Source organism: Phaseolus vulgaris, chromosome 10, assembly GCF_000499845.2.
Source record: "Phaseolus vulgaris cultivar G19833 chromosome 10, P. vulgaris v2.0, whole genome shotgun sequence".
NCBI lineage: Eukaryota > Viridiplantae > Streptophyta > Magnoliopsida > Fabales > Fabaceae > Phaseolus > Phaseolus vulgaris.
Window position 1 is genome coordinate 11,336,981 of NC_023750.2, and position 15,717 is coordinate 11,352,697.

Genomic DNA, 15,717 nt, shown 5'->3' on the forward strand with positions numbered 1-15,717 from the left:
AGACTCGAAGCATGAACAGTAGAAATGAATGTGCAGAAATCATAAACAGTCATAGGCAGATATGAGCATGTTACAAGCAGTGAAATCATAAATGGCGAAATGATCGGGAAAAAAAATCATACCTTTCGAGCGGTGAGGTTCAAGGGTTTTGATTTTTGAAGAAAGAGAAGAGAGCGTTCTTCCGCAAATACCAAGTGAAGGTTCGTGTAAGCAAGAGTGATGAAATAGTGGTGAAAGCGTAAGTGTTAAAGTGTTTAAACAGTGCACCAAGAAGTTCGAACGCCAACAAGTCTTAGCCATCGATCCCGACACATGTACGTTGGTTAACGAAGAAATGATGAGATGTCACTTCGGTGTACTGTTCACGCCCGTCATCCAACACCACGTAGGTCGCCCAACGCGATCACTTAGTCTCTTCACTGAAACAAGTTACAAATCAAGACTGCGAGGCTTGTGTCCCGACCAGTCCTCGGTCATCAACCCTGAGACTGACCTCAATCATCACGCACCAATGCTTGATGATGGAAGGGGGCCACGTGAGGTGGGCCCCAGACGCACCTACCAGAGAATTGGTTAGTCTTTGATATTTGTATCCTAAGCCCCGATGTTGGATATCGATATCAAACCCCACCAGTAGGGGAAGAAGATCGGACACCGGTTGTCTGGATGTTGTAGAGACATAAGGTGGGCCCGATAAGATAACAGTTAAAGACAAGAGGTATGTGGGAAGCCTAAGTCACGAGAGATCCATGCATGTGGTGTGTATGACGCATGAAGGCGCAACGCGTGTGGATAATCCTAGGAGGCGTTAAGGCCCATTAGGGTTAGGCTTTCCACGGAAAGCTGCATGCATCACACGTGAAAACTTAGGGCACCCACGAAGCAGATGGCGCTAGAGATTGGATGCACAAGTTGGTACCCAAGCGACCACTCTAACATTCGTTGCACTCCAGTTAAGAGAATTTCATGTGCCAGATACGCTAAGATTCTATGAATAGCGGCGCAAGGACATTCTCCAAGGAACCCTAGTCAAGGGTAACAACGCAAAGGTAAACCCTAGATTCAGCCTATATAAAGGGTGTCAAAACCCTAGTAAGGTACGCAGTTTCTAAGACTAAAGCTAATATACACACTTGGTGTTTCTTTGCCTTAATATTGACTTGAGCGTCGGAGTGCAAACGACCTCTAAGGCGCCCCTTTGTCTTTTGCAAGTGAGAGATTTCTTGATCAAGAAGGTACGTTCCTCAGGCACTGAAGGGCGACAACAGTTGTTAGAGTCAACCGGCAGAGCAAGTCAACCGACAGGAACAAATATATAATTGAGATACAATTTTTATGTAAGTTGATTTAAATCTAACATCAATTATAAATAAAGTCATATTACAGTAATAAAGTCAAATTATAATAAATAAGATATAATCAGCTCTTTACAAACAAATTTTAAGAGGATTTTATAACGTTAATTACCTATAAACTCATTTTTTAATAGTGCACCCAATTCGAGTGGAAAAGACGAAAATGTCCTAAGAAAATGAGATGTATATAAAAATACCTTATGGATTCCCTTTTCCAGAATATGTGTTCCAGATTTTTTTTTCCTAAACGAATTTTTTGTATTACGGATTTTCTTATCCAGAATGGGCTTTTTATTTTTGTTTCCAAATTTTCATTTCTGGACATAATAATCTCTCTTCCAGATCTTCTTTTCCGAAATATATTATTTTCAATTTTAGATTTTTTTGTCTAGAATAGAATTTTGATTTTTGTTTTCGGATTTTTATTTTCGAAACTCAATAACATCTTCCAGATTTATTTTTCTGGAAGATATTATTTTCAATTCCAAATTTTTATTTCCAGAATAAAGGGTATTTTTGGAAATTTAAAAAATATGTTGGGTACAGGTTAAATATGATTGGGTGTAGGAAGATTTGACTTCTATATATTTGAAAATCCCTTAACTCTTTGGTCCTGAGAAGAAAGTCCCGTTTTCCTTGGCATGTTTTCTCTGCAAATTTGTGAGGCCCAATTTATATTATATTAGAAAATTGATATTGGGCATAGAAGACATGGAATGCTGTTGCAGATTTATGTTCTTTATTTTCTATTTTTATTCCCATTTATTTTACTCAATATCTTTTCTTTTACAATTTAAGCATTGAATAAATTTTTTTAAATTGCTATCTAGAAAAATTAACCTTTTACTTTAAGTCTTTTATGTTTTCTGCATAAGTTTTACTGCATAAACTTGGACTGCACATGATAGCTTAGTCCTGAAATTTGACATTCATAATTCCTTAAACAAAATATTCAGTTAATTTGTTTGATAAGGAATTTTGCTATTCCAACCTCCAGTTCTCACAAATTTCTAATAGGATTCCTCTTCAATAGCCATCTATCACCATTACCAAGTGATGGAAAAGCTCTATCTTTAACTTTATGCTTCAACAATCACTTTATCTTATAGATTTTATTAACGTATAATGATTCCCAGAGAGTGAAATTCATGGCTTGGATTAATGATATATATATATATATATATATTGATGGTCATTATCCTGAAAAGCGCAAGTTCACATATATGACAATCTGCCCTGAAAACTCAGACACAGCAAAAAAAGGGTCTGAAAACACCATGATACTAATGTAAATAGTCATTACATTCCCTCTATACAAATCTTAAAAAAAAACTCATGACACAAGCTCCTTCAAAATAAGTAATTAACTTCCTGCTCTTTCATTTCACTTGAAGAAAATTTAATACTCACATTAAATAACAAAGTGATGAACAAAAAATAACCAGTGAAAGAGCATCATAAGAAAGTGAAAATTGTACAAAGCATTTTTACAGCTAAATTCAGTCCTTGAAATTAATTAATTGCTAGACACGATAAATCATAAATCTAATGCCGGGATTTGGAAAAACTCAAAAGCAATCCCAGAAAGCATATATACAATTGATACAAGATATAATGTGGTTAAATAAATTTGTATACATTACAATTTATCTTTTGATTAATTATGTCCACAAGGACCGTGATGAACAAAGATGATATCTTAAAGTAAATGGGGACACTATTGCAAAATCACCCAAAGAGATCATGGATGCTTGATTTGAACATGAAATATGCATATTCTATTTTTCCCATATCAGATTTAATTGCTGCCTCCTTTCACATCTTTAGACAACTATGACCACATGTTTTACATCATTAACTATACTTGCAACAGCCTCAATTACAATATGGCCCTTTTGCTATAATTATTTTTCCTATATACTTATGGGAAAGGAAATAAGAATAACATTTGGTTAAATCAGTTTATATACATTACCCTAAAGAAAATTTAGATTAGAAACTAGTATTTCACTCATCAAGTCTTGATTCTCATCCACCGAATTTTCAAAAAGCATCCGACCATGAACCTGACTTTTCAACAAAGCATCTTAAATCTCAACCATACAAAATTCTAAATACATATCCAACGGTTTATTTTGATCGCAGGAACTGATGGAGAATATAAAGTTGAAGTGAAGAGAGTTGACCAATCCAAATCTCCTCACAAAAGTTCGCCTCATCTTGAACCACCATAGTCTCTTGCAGCCAATTCCTTTTACATTTTTGTTTGTTCCTGAGATCATGGCTTTAGCCGTGGTAGGTGGTGCACTTCTCTCTGCTTTCCTTGACGTTCTTTTTGAAAGGCTAGCTTCCCCTGAGTTTGTCAACTTCATCCGTGGAAAGAAGCCTGACAAGTTGCTTCGAAAGGTGGAGAACCAGCTGATAGTTGTTAGAGTGGTACTTGCTGATGCTGAGAATCGACAAATCTCAGACTCCAATGTCAAAAAGTGGCTCGATGTTCTCAGAGATGTTGTGTACGAGGTTGACGACTTACTTGATGAAGTTTCTACTAAAGCTGCTACTCAAAAGGAGGTAAGCGATTCCTTTTCTCGCCTTTTCAACAGGAAGAAGATTGTTAGTATTAGTAAGTTGGAAGACATAGTTGAAAGATTAGATGACATTTTAAAACAAAAGGAGAGTCTTGATTTGAAGGACATTCCAGTGGAGAGACACCAGCCATGGAAAGCTCAGCCAACATCTCTGGAAGATGGATATGGTATGTATGGTAGGGATAAAGACAAGGATGCCATAATGAAGATGGTGCTAGAGGAGAACAGTGATGGTGAAGAAGTGTCCGTGATATCTATTGTAGGCATGGGTGGGGTCGGAAAAACCACTTTGGCCCGATCTGTGTATAACGATGACAAATTGAAGCAGCAGATATTTGATTTAAAGGCATGGGTTTGTGTTTCTGATATATTTGATATTGTGAAGGTGACAAAAAGTATGATAGAGGAAGTTACCAAGATGTCCTGTAATTTGAATGATCTAAATTCACTTCAACTTGAGTTGATGGACAAGATGATAAATAAAAAATTCTTAATTGTCCTGGATGATGTTTGGATCGAGGATTGTGATAGCTGGAGTAGTCTTACAAAACCCTTTCTAAGTGGGATGAGGGGAAGTAAAATTCTGGTCACAACCCGCAATGAAAATGTAGCGGCTGTAGTCCCTTTTCAAACTGTTGAAGTATATCATTTAAACAAATTGTCAAATGAAGATTGTTGGTTGGTGTTTGCAAACCATGCTTTTCCTCTCTCAGAAGACAGTGAGAATAGAGGAACTCTAGAAAAAATTGGAAAGGAGATTGTTAAAAAGTGTAATGGGTTGCCTTTAGCTGCACAGTCACTTGGAGGAATGTTGAGAAGAAAGCACGCTATTAGGGATTGGAATAATGTACTTGAGAGTGACATTTGGGAACTTCCTGAAAGTCAGTGTAAAATTATTCCAGCACTCAGAATTAGTTATAATTATCTCCCTCCGCATTTAAAACGGTGTTTTGTATATTGCTCACTGTATCCCAAAGATTATGCATTTAAGAAAGATGAGCTGATCCAGCTGTGGATTGCTGAAGATCTTGTAAAAGCACCAAAAAAAGGAAAGACTTTAGAAGAAGTTGGTCAGGAGTATTTTGATGATTTGGTTTCCCGATCGTTTTTTCAAAGTAATCAATGGGGAGATTGTTTTGTAATGCATGACTTGATGCATGATCTAGCAACATTCATTGGCGGGGAATTTTATTTCAGAGCAGATGAACTTGGAAAAGAAACCAAGATCGATAGAAAGACTCGTCATTTGTCGTTTACAAGATTCAGTGATCCAGTCTCGGATATTGAAGTTTTCGACACAGTAAAATTTCCAAGAACTTTCTCGCTGATCAATTGTAAAGAGTCTCCATTCAACAACGAAAAGGCACCACTTATTATAGTGTCAATGCTTAAGTACTTGAGAGTTTTATCATTTTGTAACTTCAAAAATCAGCTTGCTCTGCCTGATTCAATAGGTCAATTGATCCATTTGCGTTATTTAAATGTCTCTCATACCAGTATAGAAACACTGCCAGAGTCATTGTGCAATTTGTACAATCTCCAAACTTTGAAGTTGGATTGCTGCTCGCATCTGACTAAGTTGCCTAGTGCCATGCAAAATCTTGTAAACTTGCGTCATCTTGAAATTGATCAGACTCCCATAAAAGAGATGCCTAAAAGAATGGGGAAACTAAATCAATTACAAAAGTTGGATTTCTATACTGTGGGCAAACATAAAGAGAATAGCATTAAAGAACTGGGAGGACTTCCAAATCTTCATGGTTCGTTTTCTATTGAGAAATTGGAGAATGTTAGAAAAGGTGAAGAAGCATTAGAGGCCAGGATAATGGATAAGAAGCATATTAATGATCTATCCTTAGAATGGTCTACAGGTAACGACGATGACATCGACTTCGAAGTTGAATTAGATGTACTCAGCAACTTACATCCTCACCAAGATCTGGAACAGCTGTCAATAAGCGGTTATAAAGGAACCAGATTTCCTGAATGGGTGGAGAGTTTTTCCTACCAAAATATAACATATCTGTATTTAAATAATTGTAACAACTGTTGCATGCTTCCTTCAATGGGGCAACTACCGTCTCTCAAGAACCTCAATATTTCAAACATGGATTCAGTGAAGACTATTGATGCAGGCTTTTATAAGAAGGAAGATTGTTCATCTGTGACGCCCTTTCCCTCCCTTCAATCTCTATACATTTCTGATATGCCTCGTTGGGAGGTGTGGAGTTCAATCGAATCAGAAGCTTTTCCTGAGCTTAAGTATCTTTATATAACAGACTGCCCCAAACTAAAGGGAGACTTGCCTAATCACCTTCTTGCTCTGCAAACACTCAGTATTATAAATTGCGAGCATCTTGTCTCTTCCGTCCCAAGGGCTCCTACCCTTCGAAGATTACTGATATCTAAAAGCAACAAAGTGACGTTTCATGTGTTTCCTCTTTCGGTGGAGAATATAGAGATAGAAGGAAGCCCAATGGTGGAGTCCATGATGGAGGCCATCACTAACATCCAACCTACTTGCCTCAGTTCCTTGTCATTAAAGGATTGTTCGTCAGCCATATCTTTTCCAGGTGATTGTCTTCCAGCATCGCTGACAACTCTTGATATCAGTGATTTAAAGAAACTGAAGTTCCCCATGAAACACAAACACGAATTACTGGAATCACTGTCAATAAAGAATAGTTGTGATTGGCTAACGTCTCTTCCACTGGATACCTTTCCAAATCTCATTCGTCTTGATATCAGAAATTGTGAAAGTATGGAATCTCTTTCGGTCGTAGGGTCAGAGTCGTTTAAGAGACTCAATTCTATTTATATTAGCGACTGTCCCAACTTTGTATCATTCCCGGGAGGATTGTCTGCGCCCAATTTGACTTATTTAATTGTGTGTCACTGTGAGAAGTTGAAATCATTGCCCGATCAGATGTCTACTCTTCTCCCAAAGATGGAATATCTTAGAATATGGAACTGCCAACAAATTGAGTCATTTCCAGGAGGGAGTATGCCACCTAACTTGAGAAGAGTTGAGATGAGGAACTGTGAGAAACTAGTGAGCCGCCAAGCATGGGTGTCCATGGATATGGTTACCAGTGTCATTGTCAACGGTCCATGTGATGGCATCAAGTGCTTCCCAAAGGAGGGATTGCTGCCTCTCTCCCTTACGCATCTGTATCTAAGTGAATTGTCAAGTATGGAGACGTTGGAGTGCAAGGGCCTTCTTCATCTCAAGTCGCTACAACAATTGCGCATTGAAAAATGTAAAAAGCTGGAGAATATCGAGGGAGAAAGGCTGCCGGTCTCTCTAATAAGATTAATAATAGAGGGATGTCCGTTGCTGGAAAAACGATGCCACAGAAAGAACAGTGAAATTTGGGCTAAAATGTGCCATGTTCGTGGGATAAAGATTAACGGAACATGGATTTAACGAGTAAGGATGATGAGCAGGTAATTCTCCTTCTTACACTTACGTCATCAACATCTTAGAAGTTATTTCATCCAATTAAATGTCTTGAATTGCATAATTGTTCGGTTTGACAGTGGACTGGAATTGCAAGTGTTAACAAACCTAACTTTTTGTGTCTATATATTTTATTAAGCATTCCTGATTTTAATTGAGACGTAATTTCACTACCAAAGATAACATGATCAAATACTGTGGGGTTGGGAGAGTTCAGCAAATCCAAGTTTGTAAATAAGCTCGGTTAACTGATCTGATGAGATTAGTAATTGTAGGTGGTGCACTCCTTGCTTGTTGCTTTCTTTAACGTTCTTTTCAACAGGTTGGTTGTCAACTTGATCCGAGGATAGAAGCCCGACAAGTTGCTTGCTTCAAAAGTTGAAGAACCAGCTGATACCATCATATACATTGTACATTATTTGATGTTTCTTATGCACTTAGTGTAGTTATTTGATATCAACATAACTTGGTGAACAACATTGAGTGATCATAGTAGGGTTCAGTTATGCTATAAAATCTGGTGCAGCAGTTCTCTCTCACAAAAACAATCAATTGAGCCATCTCTTGCAACATCTCTTGTTCTCCTTGTGTGTGAACCTTTGCCTTTTTTTTCTGCTATCATGGAGTCCACTCCACCTACATCAAAGAGGATCAAAACAAGGGCTGTAAGGTCTGGAGGGAGACTTGAGGGCTGGTTTTCAGGGGATAATGAGCTCATTGAGAGATATCGTTTTGAGACAAGCACAAAGGTGATCAACAACCCAAAAGTTGTCTCCTTTGATTGGCTGAAAAGCCAAAAGTTGGAAATGTGAGAAAGCTTCTCAATGATCAGTTGCTAAGAAGATTATTGGAGATGAAGGGAAACATATACCCTGATTTGATTTGGGTATTCTACACCAATCTTAAGTTTGAAGGAAACAACCTTGTTTCTCATGTGAAAGGTGTAGACATGGAGATTACCCATGATGTGTGGACTGCAGTAATTGGATTAAAGTATGTTGGTCTAAGGATTAACAAAGGAAATCTTGGAGTTGAGGAAGATTTCAACAAAGTCCAATACTACAAGAGCTGTTTGAAGAATCAACAAGCCCAAGTGAGAACTTGTTCTGTTGGAGGCTTGAAGTTAGATGAAAGAGTGCTTGCTCTTATTGTTACTTGGATTCTAACTCCAAGGGGGAGCAACCATTTTGTTTTAATAGAAGAAGATCTTGTGTATATCTACTGCATCATGAAGAAGATCAAGATCAATTGGATTCATATCATCAAAGAACACATGCAAAAATTCATGAGGTTAAGTGACTACCACTATCCCTATGTTGTTTTAATCTCTAAATTCTTGCTCTATTTTGAAGTGAATCTTGAAGATGAGACCTCTGAGTTGGTTAAATCAACACAAGAAATGAATAATGGTTCTCTAAGCAAGATGGGATTCACCAAAATAAATGGAAGATGGGTGAGCAAAGATGGTGATCATGGTGGTTCATCAAGTGTGCAGCTGCTGATTTTGATGAAGAAGATCAAGCTACTGATATGGATATCCACAATGAAGAACATTCTGCAACTAACCTTGGTGCTGGAACAAGTGCAAGACATCAAGGGGAGGAAATTCCTTCTATGTCTTCCTTTGAAAGATACATGGTGAATAGACTTGATGGCTTTGCTGAGAATCAAAGAAATCTCCATGATCTTTGTGTGACCAATTTCCATAGCATTGACAATCGATTTTAGAGCATGGATAGTCGTTTTATGACCCTGGATGAACAGATTGAAGTTGTTCAGAACCAGATCTTTGAGCTTCAATATGACAGGGATGACTGAAGAAAAACAACCTGTTGAATTCTCGAAACAACCGATTGATTTTGTTTTGTACCAGTTTAAGTGCTATTTCTTTTAAATTCTGTTTAATCTGGAACAATTGCTTTTTATCTCTTCTTATAGTCTATTTGTGAAGACAAATAGGGGGAGATTTTATGTTGTGTTGTCTCTACTTATGCAAACTCTATTTGTTTAAGTGATTAATGTTTTTGCTGCTTTGCTGTTGCTGTTTTGGTTGGTTTTGGCTGCTGTTTTGGTTAAGCAAAACACAAGTTTTTTGTACTGCTCTAACCTGCTGCCATAGGTGTTGTATATTGCTTAAACTTTGTTTTGCAGGAATTGCTTTAGATTCAATCAAGTCCAACACAAGTAACCAGGGATTTGTCTTCATCAAATAGGGGGAGATTGTTGAATCAAGTGTGATCAAAGCTTTTAAGAATCTAAATCCTAGAGTTTGATGGAAGGCTGGAGTTGCTTGAAGTTGCTGATGTGCTTTAAAGTAGGATCTGGGGTAGTTTATCTTTGTAATCCACTCTTTATTGAATCTAAAGCTTAAGTGTTTTCAAATTTTTTATGTTTAAAGTGTTTTTCCAACTAAGTGAAAAACAACCTGTTGTTTTGTCGAAACAACCGAATGTTTTATACTTAGGTGTTTTTGAAAAAGTTTGAAAACTGTTTTGGATGGTTGACTTGCTGTCAAACCAAAACAACCGATTGATTCGCTCTTTCAACCGATTGTTTGTTTGAAATCCTAACAGAAATAGTTTTGTTAGTTAAGTGAGCTTTAAATGGTTTTATAATTGAATACGCTCCTGCTTTAAATGCTTTGACCAAGATTTGAATGCTATAAATAGTTTGTTAATGTTTTATAACAAACAACAAGAAAGAGAAAAAAAATTGAGTTTTTCAAAGAGCTTTTCAAAGATTTGAGTTTTCACTTTGAACTTTGGTTATTCAAGAGAGATATGGAATATGATTACATCTGTATTAATTTCAGTTCATTCTGTAACAAGTGTAATTCGTTCTGAAAAACTTTGTACATTCTGGTGTTGTAAAGCCAAGAAGGGTTGTGTGCTCTTGAGGTTGTCAAGATCAACATTCTTGGTGTGTGTGCTGAGCCAAAGGAAGTGTGCTTCTTGAGGGGATCAAGGTCACTTCTTTGGTGGTGTGTGTATGTAATCTGGTTTTGACTACCTAGTGGATTCCCTAGTGGTTTCTGGGAAACTGGATGTAGCTCTTGGTTTAAGAGTGAACCAGTATAAATTGTTTGTGCATCTCTTTCTTCCTTAAATAACCGATTGTTTCTACAAAACAACCGATTGTTTTTCTGGTACTTTACTGTTTTGAGCTTTGTTTCTTGGCTAACTGAATTCCTAATCTGGTTTCTTGCATAGAATTTCATTCTAGCTTAAAAAGTTTGCAAAAACCCCTTTAAACAATTCACCCCCCTCTAGTTTAAAGCCATACATTCTAACAAACACAAACGCTAATAATATTTCAATGAATTTTTAATATTTGAAACTAAATTTAACACGCCTTGTCAATAGATTGTCACTTTTGTTTACCATCTAGCATACATAAGATTCTTAGCATGTACTACAACTAGAGTCTCACAATCAGTTCATGTATCATGGGAATGACATTGGTAGTCATTCACTATAAAGCATACATTTACTCAACAACATCAAAATTACGGATAGCAAAGCAGAGTGGCTCGCGGCCCGATGGTATAAAACACGGGGCGGGCTGACCTTTTCAACCCGCTAACCCGCATTAGCCCGCGGGCCAGCAGCGAGGTGGGCTGGCCCGCTAACCCGCAAGAAAAAAAAAATGGCACTTAGCAGCAGCATAGCAACATAATTAGGTTTTCATAAAATTTCAAAGAAAGAAACACAACACAATCGCGCTCACATCTCACAGGGACTCAACTACTGCTCCCAAATGGTCCACACACAAACGCTCTCGGCAACGCCGCTGCTGTTCACTCCGCCAACTCTGCCGGTCGTGCCGCTGCGACTCCGCTTGCTCACGCCGCTGCTGCTGGCTCGTGCCGCTTCCGCTCGCTCGTGCCGCCTACGATCACTCAGGCCGCCTCTGATCGCTCGCTCGCTTGCGACTCTACTTCCACACCGCTGCCGGACCGCACCATTGTTGCAGCTGTTGCCGCCACTCCTTCTCCACCACACAAGGCAAGTTTTTTTCTACAAATTAATTGGAGATTTGTGTGTATGTGGTTTGAAATTTTGATATAAATTGGGGATTTATGTTTATTTGATTTGAAATTTTGATATAAATTGGGGATTTGTGTTTATTTGTTTTGAATTTTTTTTATGTAAATTAGGGATTTGTGTTTATTTTATTTGAAATTTTGATATAAATTGGGTATTTGGGTTTATTTGATTTGAAATTTTGATATAAATTGGGGATTTGTGTTTATTTGTTTTGAATTTTTTTTTATGTAAATTAGGGATTTGTGTTTATTTGATTTGAAATTTTGATATAAATTGGGTATTTGGGTTTATTTGCATATAAATTAGGGATTCTATATTTTCCAACAGGATCTCAATTTGCAAATTGATTGTAATGGATGAAGAATGTAACATGCCTCTTTGTGAGTTTGAATTGGAGGAAGATGATAATACTGAGAAACAATCTGAAACTGTTGAACCTGAAAAAAAGAAAAGGGATAAGACTAGCACATCTGATTATTGGAGGTATTTTACTAGGATTAAGGAGGGAAAGGATGGAAAAGAAAGGGCAAAGTGCAATAGTTGCAACAAAATATATATAACTTGTGGAAGAAAATATGGGACTTCTCATTTAAATCGTCATATTATGAAATGTGTTAGAAGAAAATCTGAAGATGTGGGTCAAATGATTTTGGATATGTAGGGAAAGTTGAAGGGGAAAAAAAATCAAGTTGTACATCGGGAATTGTTGTCTAGTCTAGTTATTAGCCACAATTTGCCTTACAAATTTGTTGTGTATCCCGAACTTAGGACTTGGATAAACTACTTGTGTCCTGATTCAATTATGATTTCTAGAAACACTATTAAGGCTGATATTGGGAGAATGTATATGAAAGAAAAAATAATGCTTAAGGAATTGATTGCTTCCATTCCTAGTAGGATATGCTTAACTTCTGATTTATGGACATCTATTAATACTGAGGGTTTCATATCATTGACTACACATTTTGTTGACCTGATTTGGAAGTCAAATACCAAGCTACTAAACTTTTGTCATATGCCTCCCCCTCACACAGGTTTTGAGTTGTCTAAGAAAATTAATGAATTTTTACAAGATTGGGGACTAGAGAAAAATGTGTTTTCTATGACTTTGGATAATGCTTCTGCTAATGATGTTCTCCAAAATACTTTAAAAAGGCAACTTATTTTGCAAAATGGTTTGATATGTGGTGGTGAATTCTTTCATGTTCGTTGTTGTGCACATATATTGAATTTAATTATTCAAGAAGGATTAAAGGTGCTTGGTGATGCTTTGGACCAAATTAGAAATAGCATCAAGTATGTGAGGGGTTCGGAAAGTAGAATGGTGAAATTTAAATAATACCTTAAAATGTTTAGTGATATTGATGTATCATCTGGGTTGTGTCTTGATGTCCCTACAAGATGGAACTCCACTTATTTGATGATTAATAGTGCTCTTAAATATCAACGTGTTTTTGGAAGCTTGCATTTGGTTGATGAATCTTATAAATATTGCCCTACAGAGGAAGAGTGGGAGAGAGCTGGAAAAATTTGCAAGTTCTTGTTACCCTTTTATGAAATCACTAACTTGATTTCTGCTACAAGTTATCCTACTTTCAACTTGTATTTTTTACAAGTTTGGAAAATTCAGTGTTTATTGATGGAAAATGTGAAGGATGAAGATGTACTAATTAAGAACATGGCTAAATTGATGATAGTAAAGTTTGAGAAATATTGGGATGAATATAGCGTTGTACTTGCATTTGGTGCAATTTTAGACCCAAGGATGAAGTTAGAAACATTGGGATTTTGCTTTGAAAAAATTGATTCAGTTACTTGGGAACTAAAATTGGAAAAGATCAAGCAAAAATTATACAAACTTTTTGCTGAATATTCTACCAAAGGTTTCACAACATCATAAAGTGTTTAAAAGCAAAAGCAAGGACAATCTTCATTTTCATCATCTATGTCTAAACCAAATCTTTTTTATGTAAGTTATTTACTTTAATAATACTTATTAATGCACTTTAATTCATTTTTAATTTTTTTTACAGCAATCCATTATACTAACTTATTACATCATTATAGGAATTAAAAATGCACAAGCTTCAAGTAGCTAATAAAGCTGGAAGGTCACAACTTGACACTTGTTTGGATGAACCAACTTTGGATTTGGACTATTTAGAGCAGATGGATGTGTTAGATTGGTGGAAAAATAATAGTCAACGTTTTTCTGATCTTGCTTTAATGGCTAGAGATTTGTTGAGCATCCCTATAACCACAGTTGCATGAGAATCTGCATTTAGCATTGGTTCTCCAATTCTTAACAAGTATAGTAATCGACTTTTTCCTGAAAACATGGAAGCAATGATTTGTACTTCTAGTTGGAAGCATGAATTTTCTGAAGGTAATTTGATTATTTTAATTTATCTTATTTTTATTGTATTATTTTTTATGAAAAAATAATTAATTAATTGTCATTGTTTTAATGTATGCAGATGACGGAGAAGATTATAATTTTGAAAAAATGGATGATCTTCTAAGGCGGCATTCAATGTTATTGAAATGGAAGAATGTCAATAATGTTTATGTTTATTGTTTTTGAATTAATGTTTATGTTTAATGTTTTGGAATTAGGTATTTTTAATGTTTTGGAAGTGGAAGAATAGTGATATTTGATATTTATCTTAATGTTTAATGTTTTGACGTTTGACTATGTTTGAAAAGGAAGAAAAAAAATTAGGTTTGATAGTAACAAATATATAGGTTTGATTTGACAATTTTTTAAGAACAAATTGTAAAAAAAGAAAATATTTAATTTTTTTAAAAAAAGAACTCTCCATTTATAATCCAATCAAGGTCTAATATAACTAAACTATCACACACATACAACTTTATGTTGGTTTCATTTTTATTTTATGATCAATTTCTAGTTGTCTAAAGTCATGTTGTTTCCATATATGTCATCAAATCAAGTAGTCCTTTGTTTGATTTTTTGTTTCTTGTTTTAACAATGAATATCCATGTGGTTTGAGTCATTTTGTGCCTTTTATGTGCTTTTCTTTTTATATTTTTGAGTCTCTTATCTTGTTATTATTTCATTAACAAGTTCATTAGAGTTAGGTTTCTATTATGTCTTGAGTTTCAATGCCTTTTTTTCAAAACCCTTTGGTTTCTTCTTTTCTAGTTTTTGGGAAATTTTGTCTCTGTTGTAAGAATTTATTGTGGGTTTTTATTTTGGTAAAAAAAAACTGAAAAAATTCACAGAACTCTATTGAGATGTTGTTGGTATCCAATTAAAACAAAACGTCCAAAAAAAATAGAAAAAAGGTTGTAAACAGTAAAAGTCAGGACCTTTTTAGCCTAGAAAAAACAGTTTCAATGTGGAGTTGCTCTCAGTATAAAATTTACTGCATCTTATTCCTTGGGTTTTTTTATCTGAAATTTTTACCACACCTTACTTGATGTGTTTTAGAGTTGGGATAAAGGTTTGGAATAATCTTTGCCAGTACTGAAAAACAGTTTCAATCTCTTAATACTGGTGCTGCAGTGTTTGATTTATTTATATCAGAATACACATCCGTTTGACCTAAAGTTTGTTTCTTTTGATCAAATATTGTGTTGAGATCCTCACATAAAAATTTCATACACAAAATGTTTCTGGATGAATTTTTACAAATTTTTGAAAGTTTCACTATCGGATTTATTCTAGAATTTATGTTTGGAAATCTATTATAGTTCCATTCTTAGGTTTCCTATTTGAGGGCTCACTATTTTTGTTAGCTTTAATTGTTGATTTGTGTCTTAAAATAATCTTTGCAGTTTTCAAATTATATCCATTTGAGTTTAGCAATTTTAATTGAGTTTTTCTTGATTTTTTACTTGTTGGCCTCATAAGGTGAAATTCATATTGAGTGGAAGTTTGTTTTGAAGTTGTGAAGCTAATTTCTACTTGATGATTCATAGCCAAAGGCTAAAAACAATGATTATTTGAAGAGGGCAGCAATTGAAGACAAGAATCAAGTTCATATAAAGAGAAGGAAGATTTGACAACTTGAAGAAAAGAAAATCATTACAAAAATATTGTATTAATAGTAGCATTGTATCACGGAACCTTTGTGTTCAAGTTTTTTTTCCTTGCTTATTTTTGCTTATATTAGTGTTGAACCAAGTGGTGTTCAAGCTTTGAAGAATCCAAACCTTTTGAAGGATGTTGAAGTCTTGGCTGTGCTTGGTGTTGCTGTGCTGGTTTAGTATAGTTCTGGGGTAGTTTGAGTTTTGTAATCCAC

At 35.6% G+C, this 15,717-nt stretch overlaps 1 protein-coding gene and 1 long non-coding RNA gene across 3 annotated transcripts; both read left to right on the plus strand.

Annotated features, from left to right (window-relative positions):
• Nucleotides 1-3,505: 3,505 nt before the first annotated feature.
• Nucleotides 3,506-10,040, plus strand: LOC137818720 (putative disease resistance RPP13-like protein 1). 2 transcript variants are annotated; one of them, XM_068622294.1, is made up of 2 exons: nucleotides 3,506-7,390; nucleotides 9,555-10,040. In XM_068622294.1, the coding sequence occupies exon 1, from the start codon at nucleotides 3,636-3,638 to the stop codon at nucleotides 7,368-7,370; it is 3,735 nt and encodes a 1,244-aa protein (XP_068478395.1). In that variant the 5' UTR covers nucleotides 3,506-3,635; the 3' UTR covers nucleotides 7,371-7,390; nucleotides 9,555-10,040. The 2 variants fall into 2 exon arrangements, with proteins under 2 accessions (XP_068478395.1, XP_068478394.1); XM_068622293.1 differs by lacking the exon at nucleotides 9,555-10,040 and adding an exon at nucleotides 7,726-9,437.
• A 3,086-nt stretch (nucleotides 10,041-13,126) lies between these two features.
• LOC137819440 (uncharacterized) lies at nucleotides 13,127-14,083 on the plus strand. The gene is made up of 3 exons (XR_011082291.1): nucleotides 13,127-13,418; nucleotides 13,517-13,835; nucleotides 13,927-14,083. It is a non-coding gene; the product is annotated as an uncharacterized lncRNA (long non-coding RNA).
• Nucleotides 14,084-15,717: the final 1,634 nt, after the last annotated feature.

Coding starts and splice junctions, on each gene's coding strand:
- LOC137818720 (XM_068622294.1), top strand. CDS start 3,636: ATGGCTTTAGCCGTGGTAGGTGGTGCACTTCTCTCTGCTTTCCTTGAC.